This window comes from Oryzias latipes, chromosome 18, assembly GCF_002234675.1.
Source record: "Oryzias latipes chromosome 18, ASM223467v1".
In the NCBI taxonomy this organism is placed as follows: Eukaryota; Metazoa; Chordata; class Actinopteri; order Beloniformes; family Adrianichthyidae; genus Oryzias; species Oryzias latipes.
Window position 1 is genome coordinate 23,578,584 of NC_019876.2, and position 22,073 is coordinate 23,600,656.

Sequence of the window (22,073 nt, forward strand, 5' to 3'; positions counted from 1 at the left end):
ATTTCATATTGTAAGCATATTTCTGCTGCTAACCTCTTGGCCAGGTCAGATCCTCATCTCTATGGGTTTTATAACTGGTTAAATACTACACAACAAAAGATGGTCATAGAAACAACAAAGTGCAAACATTCACCCTTTATTGCCGAGTAAAATTCAGTCAAAACATGGACAGATTAAAACATCAAAATTTAAGCAGATGTGGGATCTTTACTGATTTGAATTTTATTTAAACTGGAACTCATTTTCATAACATCCTTGCATACAATGAAGTCCCTTGAACCATACAGCAGTATTTATTTGAACTTTGTCTTCCTCCCCTCAGTCTCTCTCCTTTCTTTATGTAATTATTTAGCCTAAATTAAGTTCTAAACATAGAGCCACTCCAAAACGGTCTGAATTCTGCAATGGATTGATGTTGTCTTGCAGTTCCAACATTTGTGGACCCAAAAGAGGACTGTCCCATACCGGGACATTGATCCCAGGATGACGTTCAGTCATGGATCCACTTTCCTCCCATTCAATCTCTGGAACCAGCATACCCTGGCAAAAAAAGAAAAAAGATACCTTTTATGAACAGCGCTGTTTTTTTTTATGTTTTAGATTATGTAGGCAGAGTGACCTAGTAATAATTACTTATATTGTTGCTGGCAGGCAAACGTCATATCTTCATATGTTTTTAATTTGTAAATAAGTGATCCTTAATAAAGTAGTGAGATCTGATCACTCATAATGCCATGCATTGCGATGCCTTTTGAATTTGCAGATGTGCTATTCTTCCTACTTGATTTAAAAAACCAATCAATTTAGGGAAATTGTTTGCACCGCACAACAATAACACTTTAAAAAAAAAAGGTGCGATTCGTTTTTGATGAAAATTCATTGTAGTCATTGTGATTTCATTATTCTGTTCTTGATACTTCCCACTTTAGTCAAACTGCACACAAATCAGTTGTCCAGTACAGTGAGATTAAATAAAGGATTTACCCGGGGATCAGAAACAGGGTTCTGGGTCAAGCCCAACTGCCACAGCTGATTTGGTGTCATGCTTTGCTCCGTCCTGATTGGATGGCTGTCCCACGCGTCACTAAAGACATCCAAACTGGCCTGGATGCGTGGTAGAAGAATGTAGTGGCAGTAGAATAAGTGATGTTACTGATATTGAGCAGTCCTTGGTCCTAAGGAGAGTGCAGGATGTTGTAATATAAACCAGTAACACTCATGAATTATACTGTCAGATTTCTTTTTAATACATCATTTACTTTGATGTATATATTAAAGCTTCTAAAACTAGGTTCAACTCACCATTGATTGTGTGTACACTTCTCCCGCAATGAAGCTGTTTGTGTCAGTTCTATGTACTGTGAACATTAACTCGGCTATGCCCACATTTTCTTATCCGAGATCTCCTCTCACCCTGACAATAGCATGAAAATCATGTCTCAAACATGGATGGATGGATGGATGGATGGATGGATGGATAGATGGATAGATGGATAGATAGATAGATAACTTTAGTAATCCCACAATGGGGAAATTTCATTTATCTGTGGCAGCAACACGACATTCAGAAATAATCTTTATAATATAACATCAATAAAGGACATGACAAATGACATTTATATATATAAAATTATTATCAAAAATGAGATTCTTATTAAATAAAGAAATAAATATTAAAAGTTAAATAAATTCAGCTGCAAAAGTGTAAAAAACATGCAGTCTGCAAAACATGTAAACTGTAAAAAGACATTACAATTTTTTTTCAAAATACAGAAATAACTAATGAAGTTCACACCAAAAACAAACAACTGTTCAGGAATAAAAAACAATTTAAAATTGAAAAACAACAAAAGAAAATAAATAAATGAGTGAATGAAAAAAAACACCCTGGGACCGTGGAGTGTCACTGTAACACAGTGTTGTATAGTCTGATGGCTGTGGGGAGGAATGACCTGCAGTAGCTCCTTCTTACACTGAGGGTGCAACAGTCTTGTGCTGAAGGAGCTGGTCAGCGCCTCTACAGTTTGGTGTAGGGGGTGGGAGGGGTTATCCATGATGGATGTCAGCTTAGCTAACATCCTCCTGTCCGCCACCTCCTCCATGGACTCTAGTGTGCAGCCCAAGACAGAGCCGGCCTTCCTAACCAGTTTGTTAAGCCTCTTCAAGTCTCTGCCTGCACTGCCCCCCGCCCAGCACACAACTCCATAAAGGACCACTGAGGCCACCACAGTGTTGTAAAAGGTCCTGAGCAGCTGTCTGCACACACCGAACAACCTCAGTCTCCTCAGCAGGTGGAAGCGACTCTGACCCTTCCTGTACAGAACATCCGTGTTGTTGGACCAGTCCAGTCTGTTGTTCAGGTGAACACCCAGATATTTAAATGTGTCCACGACCTCAATGTCTGAACCCTGGATGTTCACCGGTGACTGTGATGGTGAGGACCTCCTGAAGTCTAGGACCAGCTCCTTTGCTCCTTGCTGGTGTTAAGCAGCAGGTGGTTAACTTCACACCAGCCAACAAAGTCAGAGATGACCCCCCTGTACTCCTGCTCATCCCCCCCTATACACAGCCCACAATGGCACTGTCATCTGAGAACTTCTGGAGATGACAGTGGTGGGAGTCGTAGATGAAGTCTGATGTGTACAGGGTAAATAGGAATGGGGAGAGCACAGTTCCTTGAGGTGCCCCCGTGCTGCAGACCACCACATCAGACACACAAGCAGCCAGATCTTGGTCCACACCTGCAACCTCCAGCTTCCTCCTCAGTAGTGAAGGCTGGATGGTGTTGAAAGCACTGGAGAAATAAAAAAACATGACTCTCACAGTGCTCCCAGGGGACTCCGGGTGAGACAGGGCCCGATGCTGCAGGTAGATGATGGCGTCATCCACCCCGATGCCTGGTCGATATGCAAACTGCAGCGGGTCCAGTGCTGAGCTCACCTGGGTGCGGAGATGGCTGAGGATGATCCTCTCCGTAGCCTTCATCAGGTGGGAAGTCAGGGCGACAGGTCTGAAGTTGTTCGGTTCTGTAGGACGAGGTACCTTTGGAACCGGAACCAGGCAGGAAGTCCTCCAGAGGACTGGTACCTTCTCCAGTCTGAGGCTCATATTAAATATGAACAGCATCACCACACAGAGCTGGTCTGCACACTCCCTGAGGAGCCTGGAGGTGATGTTGTCAGGGCCTGTTGCCTTCCTGGCCTTTGTTCATTCACATTTCACATTCATTCATTCATTCATTCATCTTCTTTACCTTTTATTCCCTTTCGGGGTCACGGGGTTGCCAGAGCCTATCCCGGCCACTTGGGTGTAGACAAGGGATGCCCTGGACAGGTCGCCAGTCTGTCGCAGGGTAGAATATCCTCAATCACACATCCATTCACTCTCACAGTCATACCTATGGTCAATTTAGAGTTGCCAATCAACCTATGAAGCATGTTTTTGGACGGTGGGAGGAAGCCGGAGATCCCGGATAGAACCCACGCGTGCACGGGGAGAACATGCAAACTCATGTCTCAAACACATAATTACAAATCCAATACGGTACACATCAATTTAACATTTTTTATGTTAATTTTCTTATGTACGTTGGCAATAAGTAGAATTTCTAGGTAAAAAAATTACAGGAGTGGGTTACATGTATCATTGGGAAAAAATGAGGCGAGAGAGACTGTTAAGGGGGGGGTAAAATGTTAATTATGAGGAGAGAGTACACGACAAAGATGGATTACATAATTTAGCTGGCTGAAATTAAATTACAAAACTTTCAAATATTTAAAAGGGGACTTTTTATAAAACACTCTTGCAATGATAATTTGAGTTTGTAGTGAAGAAGAGCTTTAAAAAAAAGCAGGGACAAGACACTGATCGCAGGAAGCCTGTGTGTAATACTTACAGTAACTTTTACTCTTATCACTGCTGACAGCGGATTTCTCCCATGATCCAGACTTTCTGTGACTACTTATCGACTACAAACAGCTTAAAAACATTATAATGTTTGGGATTCTTGTCATTACGTCATTGGAAGTAAAGATACAGGGATTTTAGTGGCTTTCACTCTGACACAATCTCACTGGGCTTCTCAGCACAACACGGGTTCTAACGTTAGAAACTTCTACGACGCTTCATTCATTCAACAGTGGATTCACGTCTGTTATATTTAAAAAAATGCCGTTTTCATGAATGTCATATGAATACATTTTGTTGCACATATCCACCCCGTCTTAAAGTCTGGGTTGTGAAAATACTGTGTCTAACTTTAACCCGGATCGTGTTTACATGAAGGCAGCATACGGAACAGCTACGTAGCTATTTAGCATAGCATAGCACCAGTGTGCAACAACATTGCTGTCTCCAAATCAATACTTTCCATGAATCGTGTTAAGAACTCAATATACAGATTGCCAAAAGACGCTAGCCGGTCCCAGCAGCTCACAGCAGACAACTTGAGAGTCGAAAGCCGGCTAGTTTCGAGGTCCCTGGTTGGTTGTAGTTACTCGTGTTGTGTGATGAGCTGGTATGCAGAGTATAAAACTTGACAAATCCATCATAAGTCCTCCCCCCCTTTAAAACCATTTTAAAAAATATGACCGCACGGGCTAAGCTAAACTAATTTGCGGTGGGTGTACTTTGCAAACAACTCTGCTAAAGTCGAGGGAATGATCAAATAAATGCATTACGGGCTGGGACTGATCCCGTTCGATTGACCTCTTCGCCATGATTGCCGCCCGTGTTTTCAACTGCTTTGCTGAACAGCTCCCTCATCAGTTTGAAAGCGTAGAGAAAGTGTAAGGGGGCCCATTCGATTGGCTACAAGCGAACCCTCCTGCTTTGCTGATGAGTTAGATTGACAGATTCACTAGCCAATGGTGACATTAGTTGACCTGCTCCGTCAAAGGAGTCAATATTCATCGTAGGAAAATCTCTCAAAAATGTGGGGAGATTCAGAAATGAGAGCGGGTTTTTGAATGCACATTCTGCAATTCGTATGATCTGTAAGTTAACATCACATGTGTACCTAAAATTCATGTTTGTGAAGCACCTACTGTACATTTCTAATACATTTGTTGTGAATTTCTGAATTTCTTTTGTGTTTTTGTGAAACAGTGTGCACATTTGTGAGAAACACTTATTGTGCATTTGTAAAACATTCAGTGTGCATGTGTGAAACACAATGTGTGTTTGTAAAACACAGTGTGTGCATTTGTGAAACACAACATGTGCATTTCCAAATTTATTTTTCACGTTTGCATAAAAGGACATTTGTGAAATAGAGGATGAGTATTTGTGAAACAGGTTGTGTGCATTTCTGATTATTGAGACTGAATTAACTCCATACACTTGTTCAGCTCCATGGCTCTAACGACATTGGGACTGTTTTCTGTGGTGATGCACACCTGTTGCTCTTCTTCAAGTTCCCAGCTCGCCAGCACATCCAGTAATCTGTGCGTTATGTCTTCAATTTGATGCAACTCCGGAACATACACGGTCTCCAGTCAACGTGTTTTTTTATCAATGTCCGCAGTGAGAAAATGCACAGTAAAACTCAAATACGGTTCAGTTGTGCAGCTTGACCACAGGTCTGTGGTACTCGCGAAAAATCCTGCTTGGCTCAAGTCAGATGTAACTGTCCGGCGGCACGTCTCGTCTATTTGTGCAATGGCGACTTGTGAAAAGTAATTTTGTAACGGGATCTTAAATCTCCGTTCCATTTTGTTCATCAAAGTGACAAAGCCCTGTTGACTCACTGTATTTATGGGCATCATGTCCTTTGCCAAAAAATTTGAAATTGCCTGTGTTATTTCTTTGTACTGCTTAGAAGATTTTTCATAAGGGTCCCATTTGCAAAATTCTGAAATACGGACGCCTGTTGGACTGCTGTGCTGTTCTTTTTCGTGGAGTTAGCAGCCGGTGTTTTGCTCTCCCTAGTTGTCTTTTTTAATCTTTTTTTTTTATATATATATTTTTTTAACTGAAGAATCCCAACGGAAACTGAAAGATCACAAAATGTGTCTCTCATACTCATGAAATAATGTCTGAGCAATTGAAATTAAGGCCATGAGAAGATTTTGTTGCTGCTTCTTGGTAAAAACATTTGTTTGTCTTGAGTAATTGTTTTTGTTATTAAAACACTTTTTGGTGAGTTTTCTGGAAATAAAAATGGCTTTTTGATCTGAAACCAGTTAAAAATGTGTGTTTTTTCTTTCTTTCTGGCAGATTTTGATTTAAAGAAAAGCTCCATTCTTGCTCGGGAATGAGTTGTTATCCTAGTTGGATCTCTGATCATTTGAGTAAGACTAAAATGATCTGTTAGCAAACACCCTTCTAAGTATTTTTTTCTAAAATATCCTTAATCATAATAAACAAACACGTGCGATTATAGAAAATGTTCAAGTTCATAATAAAAACGTAGGAGGAATATTGTAAAAGTACTGACATGCTACCAGATGCTTACTTTAGTGATAAGGAGAGATAATTCTAGATCTGTTACAACTTGCTTCGACAAAGAGCAGATATCCATCTCTATCGTGCAAATGAATCTATAGCAGCACTCTTTCAGGAACGCTGGAGCTGGGCCACCTTGGGCTAGGCTGACCGCATTTATTTCACCAACAGTCCTGTGTTAGAACAAGTAAAGATATATTATGAACAAATATTTTTTTATGTTCCATATTCTATGATATGAAGGAACCCTGTGTCTAACCTGAAATATTCATTGTCAAGGAGAGAACTTGGGAATTTTATCCTGGGCTTCAACTCCTTCAAAGAACCTTTTCTCAATACTTGAAATCATATCTGGTGCACAACAGGGAGACTCAAGTTGCAGTTTATACACACAACTTTTTGTTTGTGCAAAAAGGGGTGTTGTAGATGACCAACCTGTCAACAATTCTCTTTTCATTGTTCCTGCATCAACTTCTGCCACCCCAATGTACACAACCTTCAGTATACCAGCAGGAGATGAAGATTTTTTTCTTTGCCATTGCAGAAGCCCCTCTCTGTCTACCCAGTTGAAATTTCATATTCTTGTTAACTTGTTGCTCAAGGTGATGCAATACATCTTCTGTTCTTTGAGACAAAAAAAACATTAAATAATAATCCTTAATATCTGTAACAATAAAACCATTTAATTATTTTGAAAATCGGAGAAAGAGAACGGTAGATTGGTAGGATATACTAAATACAAAGTGATTTAAGTGTGTTAGTAAAACTGGATTGACTCGCTACTTTCTACCCTCCAAATGGAGAGTTATGGAAAAATGTCTCCTAATTTGGACCTTACTAAGCATTGATCATGTCATTAATAGTCACCGGTCATTTACATTAGTGTGTAGCTGCCAGCGCTTGGAAAATACAGAACATCAATTTTATAACTTTAAGAAAGTCATGCTAAAACAAAAAGTCATAAATTGCATTGAAATGTAAATCTCTGTGCTTCAGAGCACATCCACAAGAAGAAATGTGCTTCTTCTCAGTGTCACAGTGTGACGCACATCACCCCTACGGAAGAGGGATAGAAAGCTCTAAGTAACTACCCCTTCCCCTTAAAAAAACATTTCAGACAACACGAAATCTCAAAATTACAATGGAGGGGTAGGGAGAAGCTGTAGAGGAAGAATTTGAATTTGGCCCCAATCTTCCTAATTAAAAACTAACCTTTGTGGTGTCTGTACTGCAGTCTCTAAAGAAGAGTCTTGTCCTCTGCTGCACGTATTTCTTCTTCAAAGCTGTATAGAGTCAACATACCAATGGCATATCTGATCAAAAACAGTTTAAACCAACTAAACCACATAAAGGGGAAAGACAAAATCACACCTCTCTCCACACAGACCAGCATGCACTGCAATGTCTTGCTTAGAAAAGAAAATTGGACAAACATCTTATGACATTATAAGAAAGGTACATCTAAAAAAGCACTAGTGCAGTTCCAAAACATTTATTTAGGATTCTACTAACATTTATTTACCGTACATCTGTTCTCTGCAATCCACAAGTCAGAGTCCTGTAAATTTAGAAAAGAGCAATATTTCCTAAATAAAACCTTCACTTTGAACTTCATAGTATTTTCTTGCCTCACCCTCATCTGAAGCAGATTTCCCATTGGATGTTTTAATGTGCACTGCAAACATCTGCAGAGGAATTACTTCATTACACTGGTAACACGCTTTCTTTGAGAGAGGGCTTTGTGACGGTTGTGATCTTCTCAGGACTACATAGCAGTGTTTCCGCCTTCCGCGGTCCTCCTTCGTCGAATCTTCCCCGGACAACTAGCTTTGTCTTTGGACTAAACTAATAATACTTGCATATTACATATGTCATATTACATATTTACTAATATGGTATTTTACTACAGATACTTCTTCAAATACGTATTTATAGGTCATCTCCCTCACGGCATTTTCAAATCATTCAAACGCAGTGCATTGTGGTCTATATTCGCCTATTTAGTGAGCATTGCTGCACACTGTTTTTTTGCAGAGAATTCTGGGAAATCTATTGGGGACTTGATATTGGAATTGTGGATTCGGACAGCACTACAAGATGGCGAACGATGCGGACTGTAATGCTAGCACCTTTAGCCACATTTGTAATATGTTACAATTATCCAGTGATAAACCTGCACAACACTAAGTCACTTGGGTCATGCGGGTACACTGTCATGAGTTACCCCCCAGGAATGAGAGGAAGAGGCTCAGGCTTCTTTCCATTAGCTACAAACAGGCACAATGACTTCAAAATGACTTTAAAGCCTTTCATGCATGACGTGGCATGATAATGGCGCCAGCGTGTGCGGCCAGCCGTCTGTCAGCTCCGCTCCTAATTTTGTTTGTTGCTTTTTTACTATTTTTAATAAGATGGCACCCTGTATCTGCTCTCTTGGTCTATGATCGCCAAGCTCTTCTAAAATTTGAGCATTACCAGGAATTTATTTTTAAACGGACTTTTAAATATGAAGCTCCATTCTCGTCACCGCTCCTCTCTAGAATACCTGTTTACCTGCGTCGCATCCTGCCCAGCTGTCAGCGAGGAAGGCGTCTAAGGAGACGGGGAAAGAGGAGTGGGGTTTTTCTGAGGATTAAGGCCCTTCGCAGATCTTCTGAACGGCATCGTTCTGCTTCCTTGCGCTGGATCCTGTCTGTTGTTCCCGAAACAGCGGTGGACCAGGCTCACCTGCCGGCAGCGGCCTTCTCTCTCAGTCGGCGCCGGTTCTCCAAACGCGCTGTGGGGCTCGGGAATCTTCTTCCACTGTGTCGGGCGTCCTCATCCTTCAGTACGAGTCAGGTGTTTGCAAGATCGGCCCTCATCAATGCCAGATCTCTCACAAACAAATCATTTATCCTGACTTCTTCACTTCCCGGGAGCTGGATATGATGTTCCTGACAATTCAATTCAATTCAATTTATTTGTATAGCCCAAAATCACAACAACAGTCGTCTCGATGGGCTTCGAAGTAAAACATGAACTCAAAAGGATCACGAATACAAAGAGTTCAATAGGAAAATACTAAAAATGAACTAACAAACTGACTAAGCTATACTGGCATCCCTGTCCTTAGGCCCCCCTTCGCGGTAAGGAAAAACTCCCAAAAAAAACGGATTCCGGAAAAAACGAAGAAACCTCAGGGGTGCCCACACGAAGGAGGGATCCTCCCCCAGGACGGACAGGCGATTTACCAGAACTCTTAGAGAAGAATTAACTTATCTAAATCTACAACTACATATATAAAGTCCAGCAGACGAGCTTTATCCAGCTGTGGTTGGGGGGACAGTCAAAGGCGCGAGTCGAGCCGGAGACAGGAACCACAGCCAGGTGTAGGAGCAGGAGCAGAGACGAGGTACTCGGTCAGGTACAGAGCAGAGACGAACCAGAGACGAGCCAGAGGCAGGATCCACAGCCAGGTGTAGGAGCGGGAGCAGAGACGAGGTACTCGGTCAGGTACAGAGCAGAGACGAACCAGAGATGAGCCGGAGACAGGAACCACAGCCAGGTGTAGGAGCGGGAGCGAAGGCGAGGTAAATGGTCAGGAACTGGAGCACGGATGAGCCAACAGGAGTCTGGAAGCAATCCCACTCCCCAGGAGGGGAGAGGAAAAGAGGGACAATACATGAATCGCACTGCACCAAACAGAGGCATGGAGAACTAAATGATGAATAATGATCAAGAATGGAGAAGAGAGGAAGGGTAGAAGTAGAAGAGAAAAGAGGACAGAACCCCAGCGCACCATAGTTACCCCAGCTTCAACTTCTAGCAGCCTTTTAAAACAAATAGTTATTATTAAGTTTAATTTAAACACATTAACATTAAGTTAAATAATCTCTAAATACTAACTAGTCTGACGATAAGCCTGTCCAAATAGGAATGTTTTCAGTCTAACTTTGAATGTAGAAACTGAGTCGGCCTCTCTTACATGAGCTGGGAGTTTATTCCATAAGACAGGGGCTTGGTGGCTAAACGCTCTACCTCCAACCGTACTTTTACTAATTCTAGGAACCACAAGCAGTCCTGCATTTTGCGAGCGAAGTGTTCTGTTTGGGTGGTAAGGGACTATGAGGTCCTTAATATAGGACGGGGCCAGTCCATGTAAGGCCTTATAGGTTAACAGGAGGATCTTGAACTTGATTCTAGAATCAACTGGGAGCCAATGGAGCGAAACTAACACAGGAGTGATGTGATCTCTTCTGCTAGTTCCAGCTAACAATCTAGCTGCTGCGTTCTGAACAAGCTGGAGACTTCTTAAGGAACTCTTAGGACACGCTGCTAACAAGGATTTACAGTAATCCAGCCTCGACGTAACAAATGCATGGATGAGTTTTTCAGCATCACTCTTAGAAAGTATATTTCTGATCTTAGCAATATTCTGCAGGTGAAAAAAGGCAGTTCTACACGCCTGAGATATGTGAGCCTTAAATGATAAATCCTGGTCAAATAAAACCCCAAGGTTTCTAACTGTGGAATTGGGGGCTATACTTACGACATCCAGGGAGACTATCTGATCAGACAGAGCATCTCTGAGGTTTTTAGGACCAAGTATAATGACCTCAGTTTTTTCTGGGTTCAAGAGGAGGTAATTAATTGTCATCCAGGTCTTGATGTCACTGATGCAGGTGTTCAGTTTCTCTATTTGGTCATTCTGGTGGGGCTTCATGGATATATACAACTGCGAATCGTCGGCATAACAATGAAAATTAATGCGGTGTTTCCTGATTATGTTTCCTAGGGGTAGCATATAAAGCGTAAACAGGATGGGTCCTAAGACTGAGCCCTGTGGGACTCCATAGTTGACTCGAGTGCACTGAGAGGAATGGCCATTTACATTAACGAACTTATACCTATCAGACAGATAGGATTTAAACCACTGGAGAGCAGATCCTCTGATCCCTATGTCCTGCTCTAATCTATGGAGTAAAATACCGTGGTCGATAGTGTCAAAGGCTGCACTGAGGTCCAACAGGACCAGAATAGAAAGTAGACCCTTTTCTGAGGCCAATAACAAGTCATTAGAGACTCTAACTAGTGCAGTTTCCGTACTGTGGTGAGGTCTAAACCCCGACTGAAAGTCTTCAAAGTGGCCGTTGTCCTGTAGGTGGCAGTAAAGCTGCTTAACTACAACTCTTTCTAGGATTTTAGAAATAAAGGGGAGGTTTGATATCGGTCTATAGTTGGCCAACATGCTAGGATCCAAACTGGGCTTTTTCAGAAGAGGTTTAACAACTGCATATTTAAAAGACTGTGGCACGTAACCCGTTTCCAGAGAGGCATTTATCATTGTTAATATGGGATCATTAATTAGGGGAAAAGTTTCTTTAAAAAGTCTAGTGGGAATTGGGTCTAACAGACACGTTGAGGATTTGGAGGACGTAATAACTGATGTTATTTCCGCTTGATCCACAGCAATAAAGCAGTCCAATGTTATAGAGGTTTCTATGGATGCCTCCATTTCTACCGCTTCAGCCTGTTCTGGGCTGATAGTAGGAATAACTTGATTTAACTTGTGTCTAATATTTGAGATTTTACTATCGAAAAATGTAAGAAAATCATCAGAGCTGAGAGAAACAGGAACATGTTGTTCTACTGAGCTCTGACTGCGAGTTAATTTAGCAATAGTGCTAAAAAGAAATCTTGGGTTGTTTCCATTCTCTGATATTAAGGTTGAATAGTACTGGCTTCTAGCTCTACGCAGAGCTTTTTTATAATTTAATAGGCTATGTTTCCAGATATCCAGAGACTGCTCTGAACCGGAGCTGCGCCATTCTCTTTCCAACTTACGGGTTTTTTGTTTAAGAGAACGAGTTTCAGCGTTAAACCACGGTGCTACTCGGTTTTGTCTGACGAACTCAGGTTTCAAGGGGGCAACAACATCAAGTGTACTCCTGAGGACTTGTAAGGCATCATTAACAAAGTGGTCATTTATACTAGGACTGATGCTATGGGAGCTGGACTCAGAGTATTTTCTCAGAATATCATTAAGTACTGGCTGAACTGTGTGTTTAAACTCAGACACAGAACGGTCAGTTAAGGTTCTTCTAACCTGTTTCTTATTCACTGGGGCAGAAGGATGTTCCAGTGTAAACTGGAAGGTAATCATAAAGTGATCAGAAATGATGGGGTTAAGAGGAAGGACACTCAGCTGGCTGATCTCTATACCATGGGTTAGAACAAGGTCCAGGGTGTGCTTGTGACAGTGAGTGGGTTCATTCACACTTTGGGTGAAACCAACATCATCTAATAAAGCTGCAAAAGCCTTTCCTAGGCAGTCACTGGGGTCATCAACATGAATATTAAAATCCCCTAATATTATAGTTTGATCAGAATCTAAGGCAATAGTCGATAGGAAGTCGGAAAACTCAGTTAAAAATTCTGAATATGGGCCGGGGGGGCGATAAATAATTATGAGTAAAACAGATTTTCGAGTTTTCCTGTCTGGGTGACTTAAAGACAATATGATGCTTTCAAATGAATTATAAGCATTTTTAACTTTAGGGCTGAGAAGTAAGCTAGACTGATATTACTGCCAAACCAGCTCCTTTCCCTGAAATCCTGGATTTCTGAAAGTTAGCATAAGTGGGGGGGGTTGCTTCATTCAATCTAACATAGTCATCCTGTTGGAGCCAAGTTTCTGTTAAGGCTAGAAGACTAAGGTTTTTATCAGTGATTAACTCATTGACTAAGAAGGACTTGGAATGTTCTCCGAATGTTTAATAAACCGCATTTAATTACATCATAATTCTGCTTGTGAGAACTGCTGTCTGTCACTTTAAGGTTTCTATGACGCGCTCCTTTCATTTGTCTTTCAGCATATAAGCTAAAGCTCGAACCTGCTTGACTTTCCCTGCATGGGTTTTGCACCGGCACTAACCCTAAGGGAGGCTCAGAGGAGCGTTTTACACTGCTGCTCTGCGCCCGGGTCTCGTCTCTGGATTGTCAGGTTAACAGAGACGTAACAGACAGAGACGTGGCTTCAGGCTGGAGACTTGACGCCGTTGTCAGAGCTTCTCCCTCCAGGCTGTGGATTCCTCAGTTCTCCTCGGGCTGTAAGTAGAGGTGGAGGAGTTGCTGTAGTTTTCCGATCTCACCTTTCGTGTCGGCAGCTGCCAGCTGTCAGTTTCTCCAGCTTTGAGGTTCAGCTGGTGGAAATGAAATGCGACTCTCCGGTTCTCTGCGTGCTGATCTACAGGCCGCCCAAGTTCCATAAGGACTTTCTTCAGGACTTTGCAACATTACTGTCCCAGATCATTTTAAAGTATGAGCGGGTTTGAATTGTTGGAGATTTTAATATTCATGTGTGATGTGAGCCCAAGTCACTAACAAAAGACTTTCTGGACTTGATCAGCTCTTTTAACCTGCAGCAGTTAGTGAAGAGCTCCACGCACGAGAAAAGACACATCTTGGATCTGGTTTTAACTCTGGGATTACATGGAGATATCAAGTAGATTATTGATGCCCGTTTTTCTGACCATCTGCCCGTTTTATTTGACTTTGATCTCTTAACGCTGCCGCCTGATGAACGCGCAGACGGCGCTGCGGTTTTCAGCGGCTTTCTCAGCCTCTGAGCTTTGCTCCTTGGATGTTCAGGATGGAGATGTTGATAAGCTCCTGGAGGATTTTAGCTATGTTTGCACGGGCATTTTAGTTGTCATTGCTCCATATAAGGTTAAACGCAGTAAACCGGCCCCGGAGCCTTGGATTAATGACCATACTCGCGCGCTCGGACGCTCCTGCCATCGCGCGGAGCGTAAAGACGGGCTTCATGTTTCATTACAGATTTTTAGAAACTCCTTGACTGAGTATCAGGCTGCTGTAAAAAATTCCAAGACCCAGTTTATGTCAAATGTTGTGTCTGAGAACATCAGCAAGCATAAGATCCTTTTTAACTCTTTAAAGTCTCTTTTAAGTCCTGCTAATTTCTCCTGCCTGACTCCTGCTGTTTTACTTTGTGAACAGTTCTTAACATTTTTTATTGACAAAGTCAGTGCTGTCAGGTTTTTACCCTCTCCTTGTACCCCTGACCCCTCTGTTTTAACGCCCCCACCTGCTGTTTTTGACCAGTTTGAGCCTGTCACTGTCTCTCAGATTTCGGAGATAGTTCAACACCTGATGCCTTCCTCCTTCCCAGGTGACTGTATTCCCCCCAGACTCCTGAAAGAGGTCTTTGATACCATTGGCCCCTGGATAGTTGGTCTCCTTAGCTCCTCTCTTGTCTCGGGGTTTTTTTCCAGCTGCTTTTAAACATGCTGTTGTGCACCCCCCTTTGAAAAAGCATAGCTTGGATCTTAATGTTCTATCAAACTTTAGGCCGATCTCCAAGTTATCTATTCTTTCAAAAATTTTAGAGAAGGTGGTTTATCTACAACTGCAGGACCATCTAACAAATTACGATATTTTCGAGAAGTTTCAGTCTGGTGTCATGACGCTCTTAGTGTGAGGACCCAGACGCTGGAACCCAGAAGAAGACAGGTAAGTGGTTTTGGTGAAAAAGGGGTTTATTGTTTCTCCAGGGATGGTTGTGTAAATAGTTGGAGGGTGTCCAGGCTTGAAGTCAGCTGGTGGCGTGGCTGGAGGGCTTAGTGCCGTTAGTGTGTGCAGTGAGATCTTCTGGCTTCACAAAGCAGCAGAATGGCAGAAAGCTGACGTCACTCGTGAGATGATGATCTTGAAGCAGAGAGCAAGGATTAATGCAAGGCTGAGAGCAAAACAAGAACATGAGAGCATAAACTGAAGACCAGGCTTTAGTCACCATAAGGGGTAACGAACTGGCGTTGAACTGATGAGTGAGGTCTCCTTTTAAGCAGCATGGTAGATGAGGTGAGTGGCGTCAGCTGGTGGCAATCAGGGAGCAGAGCAGGCAGAGCTGGAGGGGGAGGAGTCTGACAGGCATCGTGACATCTGGTTTTAAATCCTGCCACAGCACTGAAACGGCTCTCCTCAGGGTCTGTAACGACCTGCTTCTAGCTGCTGATTCTGGGGCCTCCACTGTTTTAATTGTTTTAGATCTCTCTGCAGCTTTCGATACAGTGGATCACAGTGTTTTATTATCCCGACTGGATCAGTCTGTCGGTGTGAAGGGCACAGCACTCAGTTGGTTCAGTTTATATTTATGTGGCAGAAGTTTTTCTGTCCAACTAGGACAGTGCTCTTCTTCAGAGGCTCCGCTCAAATATGGTGTACCCCAGGGCTCAGTTTTAGGACCTCTTTTATTCTCACTTTATCTGTTGCCACTGGGGTCCATTTTTAGGAAATATAATGTGTCATTCCACTGCCACGCAGATGACATCCAGATCTATCTTCCCCTAAAATCTGGAGGAGCGGAGGGTCTTTACAGATTGCAGAACTGCTTAGCAGACATCAAGTCTTGGATGGAGCTGAACTTCCTCTGTCTGAACAAAAACAAGACAGAGGTGTTTGTTTTTGGAAAGTCTGACCTGCTGACAGGCTGCTGTAGTGCTGTTTACCTCCTGGACCCTTCAGATGCTCCATTCATTAGAAATCTTGGGGTAAACCTTGACAGGCATTTTAAATTTGACAAACAGGTCAGTCTTGTAGTCCAGTCTAGTTTTTATCACTTGAGGCTAATTAGCAAAGTCAAGCCATATCTTCCTACTCACGCTTTGCAACAAGTGATGCATGCTTTGATTTTTTCCAGACTGGACTATTGTAACTCTCTTTCCAGTGCTATAGATTAGCCTCTGCTCCGCCGTCTCCAGCTGGTTCAAAATACAGCGGCCCGCCTGTTAACGGGGACCAGACGGTGTGAGCATATCACTCCACTTTTACGCTCCCTTCGTTGGCTGCCTGTGTCTTTTAGAATTATTTTTAATATTCTACTTTTGGTTTTTAAATGTCTGAATGGTCTGGCACCTCAGTATCTTTCTGAGCTTTTGCATGTTTATCGTCCATGTCGAGTCCTAAGGTCTAAAGATCAAATGCTTTTAGCGGTTCCCAGGACTCGGCTTGTGACTCGGGGAGACAGAGCCTTTTCAGTTGCAGGTCCTAAACTCTGGAATGCTCTCCCCTATTCTGTGAGGTCTGCCAGAACTGTAAGTAATTTTAAGACTCTTTTAAAAACACATCTTTTTACTCAGGCTTTTAACTCCAGTGAGCGTATCTAGTGGGACTTGTGCATTTTAGTAAATTTATTCTTTTATTGTTTTTATTGTTTTATTGCTTTTATTGTTCAATTGATTTTATTGTTTTATTGTTATTATTTTTTTTATTGCATCATATTGTTTGTGATTTTATTGGATTTTATGTTAAGCACTTTGGTTGCCTTGGCTTTTATAAGTGCTATACAAATAATAATAAATTGAAATTGATTCATGGCTCCAGAGATTACTTGATTTCACCGTTACCTTTTTGTAAAATTGTTTTGTTTCATTTTCACTTGGTTCAGTTCTTCTGGCTCTAAAAGGATTGAATCTTAGCTACAACACAACATATTTCTAAGTCAATTTATAACATGATTTTACTTTATGGGAACTCGGTTGCAGGAAATAAAGTCACGCTTGATTAGTTATAGAATGATTCAATAGACATCATCTTAATGCCCTTAATCGCTTGTTCATTATTCTAGAATTAAAGTGGGAATGATCTTTAGGAAGTCAGCATTTACTCTTCCAGTTAGTTTTTGCCAAGCTGACCCTCTTTCCCTGAGTGATGCATCAGTGTTGCTTTTCTTAGCAAAGACAGGCTTGAATTCTTTATTTGAAATCATTAAGACCTCCAATGCCGCCTCTGAAAAATATGCCACGTGTTTCCTCTCTCCTTCACTTTCCATGGTGGATCATGAATTCAGTGATCTATTGAGAAGGCCTTTATGTCATCAGCGTGCACACGCATGATCTCTGGAGCTCAGGGATTATCAAATGGTGACTTCAACCTTTCTGGAACAGAAGAGGTTGAAGCATTTTTCAACTGGAGCTCAATCTTTGGTTTGACATTAAGACATTTCCAGGAACAGCAGCTGCCTCCTCATATCTGAAACTTAAGTGAAAATGTGTCAGGTTGGTACGATCAAAAACTTTAGAATAATCTTTTTTGGAAGACTACTTACTTTGATGTTTCATGGGAAAGTCAAAGAATTTTCAAGGACACTGCAGGGAGTTGAACCCGTCTAGCTGAAGCCAGAGTACCATCTACCAGTGCCTTTTGCTTTTTTGACTGAACATGGCCGGCAAAGAAAAACCTGGAGTCCAACCAGCATATATACCCTCTCCATTTCTATGGGCTTGGGACCATCACAGAAAGTACACAGCTTTGTGACTCTCTGAGGCTGGATTATATGTATGTTTTTTTATTGTACTTTTTATATTTTTAATAATTTTTTTATTACAAACTAAATGATAACTAGTTATTGCACATTATATACATTTTCAAAAAATACATGGAGATAAAACCAAAACAGTTATTAATTAATATTATATTAATTACAAATATTAATTAATGACTGAAAGTAAACATGAACACTTTTGTTAAAAGGTTCAATTTAACCACAAAAAATAAATGTTTTTAAAATCTTTTTCAATGTTTTCATGGATATTACCAGTGTCTTGTGTCACTACATTTAGGAATCTTGATTTTCACTTTTTTCTGTGTGTGGGGGGAAACTAGAGCACCCAGAGAAAACCCCACGCATGCATGGAAAGAAAACGCCAATTTAACCATGCAGCCCGTTTTTTCAATTTAAAAAACAAATTCAATTTTTTTTTTTTACTCAATCACTGCTCATACTCCCACTAGCATCAAAACCCTGATGACTCTTGAGTTACATATTTTCTATTTGGGGTTGTGGGGGGAAACTAGAGCACCCAGAGAAAACCCCACGCATGCATGGAAAGAAAACGCCAATTTAACCATGCAGCCCTTTTTTTTTTTCAATAAAAAAAAAATCCAAAAAAGTTGAACTCAATCACTTCACAAACTCCCACTAGCATCAAAACCCTGACTAATCTTGATTTAGATCTTTTTTAGTTTGGGTTGTGGGGGGAAAACTGGAGCACCCAGAGAAAAACCCACGCATGCATGGAAAGAACATGCAAACCTTACCATGCAGCCCCTTTTTTTAAGACTAGGTTGATCTTCTATTTAATTGTGCGAGGTTGTTTGCTTTACTTTTATACAGCAAAACAATCCCTGCCAAAATTTGGTGAAGGAAAACCTCTTGACCTTCTTTCCTTTCTTTGGTTTCACTTCTACTTCAACCTGTTGTTCTGTTTTCTCCCAGCTTTCGAGGTTCTTGACAGAAAGTTCCTCTTGGATTTCTTGAAGATCTTTCTTCATTCCATCACTCTCCTTCTCAGCCCTTCCATCATTTTCTGTGACAGGAGAGTTTGTTTTTTCAACCTCTGTTGTCTTTTCCCCAGTCTGGTCTTTGGGACTTGTGGTTTCTCCCTCTTTGGTGATGCATTCCTGATTCCCAGAGTCAGTCTGGACAGAAACTGTTTTCTTCTCCTCAGCATCAGAGTCAGTCTGTACAGAGACTGTTTTCTTCTCCTTAGCATCAGAGTCAGTCTGTACAGAAACTGCTTTCTTCTCCTCAGCATCAGAGTCAGTCTGTACAGAAACTTTTTTCTTCTCCTCAGCATCAGAGTCAGTCTGTACAGAGACAGTTTTCTTCTCCTCAGCATCAGAGTCAGTCTGTACAGAGACAGTTTTCTTCTCCTCAGCATCAGAGTCAGTCTGTACAGAGACTGTTTTCTTCTCCTCAGCATCAGAGTCAGTCTGTACAGAGACTGTTTTCTTCTCCTCAGCATCAGAGTCAGTCTGTACAGAAACTGTTTTCTTCTCCTCAGCATCAGAGTCAGTCTGTACAGAAACTGTTTTCTTCTTCTCAGCATCAGAGTCAGTCTGTACAGAAACTTTTTTCTTCTCCTCAGCATCAGAGTCAGTCTGTACAGAGACAGTTTTCTTCTCCTCAGCATCAGAGTCAGTCTGTACAGAGACAGTTTTCTTCTCCTCAGCATCAGAGTCAGTCTGTACAGAGACTGTTTTCTTCTCCTCAGCATCAGAGTCAGTCTGTACAGAGACTGTTTTCTTCTCCTCAGCATCAGAGTCAGTCTGTACAGAAACTGTTTTCTTCTCCTCAGCATCAGAGTCAGTCTGTACAGAAACTGTTTTCTTCTCTTTGTTTGCCTTCAGTTCTTCCAACTCCCTTTTTGCATCTTCTGCTTCCTTTTCCTTGAGTTTATTCAATTCAAGGAGAGCCTTTTTCTCCTCTTCATGTTTCTTTAGTTGCTCTTTCAGCTCAGTGATAGTGGATTCATGCTGCAACAGTTTCTTGTTTAAGTCAGCATTTTCTTTCTCCAAATCTTCAACTTCATCAACCAGAACTTGATTTTTTGCCTTTAGTTCCTCATTTTCTTTTTGAGCCTCCTGATATTTTCTTTCAAGGTCCTCAAAGGCTTTCTTGTTGTCTGGTTTGGGTTCTTTGCCTCCCTTTGCAGCCTTCTGTTCTCCGAAAATTTTAAGCTGTTGTCTCAGCTTTTCGATGTCGGATACATTTTTCTCACCAATGTCCAGTTGTTGCATCAACATGGCTTTGCACTCTTTAAGTACCCAGACCATGTCAAGGTTGGCCTGTTTTAGGGTCAAGTGTTCTTCACTCGTCTGATCTTTCTCTTCTTTTAAGTGATTGAATTTCTGTCTCAACTCTTTGGTGTCAGTTGGAACAGCAAGTTCTTCTAATTCTTTCTGTAATTTAGCATTTTCATGCTCAAGAGCTTCCACCTCAGTAGTTAGACCCTGGCCTCTTTTGTCCTGCATGAGATTTTTGTTGGTCCTTTCCAGCGTGTTGAGTTCCTCCAGAACTTTACTGAGTTTTGGGCTTGGATTTTTGGGCCTGTTTTCCTCAGTCACACGGGGCATTTTTACCAGTTGTTAGGTGTAAAATAACAGAAATGACAGAGTTTACAGAAAGTTTCTGAAACAAAAGCTTTTAGTCTCCTCAAAGACCGTGTTCCAAGTGTGTTTCCAAATTCTTTCTGGAGCACTAACCTTAAATCTCTTCAACCACAGCAAATATTTTGACTAGAAATCTGACATGTATATCTGGACTAGAGTGGCAGTCTGCATGATGTCATATTATATCATGTGATGTCATGTGATGTCATATGATTACATGATGACATAAACTAACAAGCAGAGTACTCAGTCTGCATGATGTCCTATGATGTCATGATGACATATACTTACATCATGTGCTCTGACATCATCATTACATAATGGCACTGATGTCATCTGAGATCTATGACATCACTAAACCCTGATTCTATTCCCATTATCTTAAAAATTGTATACCTTTACATTTAGTTGATTTCTTCTATTTTTTAAATTTAATTAGTAATTAACAAAGAACAAATCCTCCACACAAAAACTAAGGATGTTTTAATCTGTAAAGTCAATAATAATAAAGTATTTAATCATGAACATCCATCAAACTTCTCTATCTACTTATTCCTTTCAGGATCACAGAGATTCAGGCTCCTGTTCAAGCCATTGAATGAAATGTTGAAGTCCTTTAACTTTTAATTAGAATACAATCAAAGTAAAATTTGATCTGGCCAGGGGATTAAAATAACTATCATTACGTTCGGGTCGGGCCGGGTTTCTCTCTAACTGACTTTAATAAATATAGTGTAACGACCCAGAGTTTGGACAGAGCTGTGGGTGGCCATCGCCCCCCTCTTTCTGCCAGTTGCTGGACCAGTCAATCAACGGTGGGCTGGTGACTTGTATGATAGAGGGGGTGGGGTCTACCTGTGTGTGTGTGCACTCAGTGCACGTTCTCCCTTTGAGTAAGGAAAAAGCTGGCTGTGGTATTTGGTTTGTGTGGTAACCGTTCTACGTACAGGATTAATAAAGAGCTGTTTGACAACCGCCCGCTTAAGGAGCTTCTTTGCAGCCATTAAAATGTGTTTCTAAAAATTTATACCAAAACGATGTGTGGATACTAAACTAACAAATACTTGTTATAAATAAATAATTTGGTTAAAACAGAGAAGGCGCTGTAAGGTAATTGCTATGTAACTACCACTAAACAGGAAGCGCAGACGCAGAGCCAGGGCACGCTTTGCGCACGTGTCATGAATGTCATGATCTTCCCTCCGCAATAAAGCCTAGTGGGCTGCAGTATTTCTCTGCGTAATTAAGCAAGTGTGCATCAATATCTCTCTTTCACTCTCTTTGTCTGGCCCCTTATTCTGTGTTCCAGCGTTATTTCGTTGTGCAAATGAGTTTATCATGATCATAAAAATATGTAGATTATTTTAACCTTAAGAAATCTTGCGTTTTTTTCTGCCAAAAATACTTAATACATAATACTTGAAATTTCGGTTTTGCTTCGAGCTCGGGCCTGCAAATCAAGTTAATTGGTCGGGTTTGGGCTGGGTTGGGCTTTAATGCCCTCAGGGCTGGATTTTTTAGGCCCAATATTACCTCTACCGCTGTGCTAAGGAACGATACAGGAAGTCATTCCTGCCATCAGACTCTACAACTCATCTGGTAGCCATGAGTGTCCATGAATAGAAGAACAAAACTTAGTTTTGCAGAGGTGACACAGAAACTTTGTGATCATGAGCCTC

At 41.4% G+C, this 22,073-nt stretch overlaps 1 protein-coding gene across 1 annotated transcript; it reads right to left on the reverse strand.

The window, feature by feature from the left end:
• Nucleotides 1-15,814: 15,814 nt before the first annotated feature.
• On the reverse strand, nucleotides 15,815-20,657 carry LOC111949240 (protein starmaker-like). The gene is made up of 2 exons (XM_023965944.1): nucleotides 18,653-20,657; nucleotides 15,815-15,875 (listed from the first exon to the last, which is right to left on the reverse strand). Exons 1-2 carry the CDS (start codon nucleotides 20,356-20,358, stop codon nucleotides 15,815-15,817), a joined length of 1,767 nt encoding a protein of 588 aa, XP_023821712.1. The 5' UTR covers nucleotides 20,359-20,657.
• Between the last annotated feature and the right edge of the window lie 1,416 nt (nucleotides 20,658-22,073).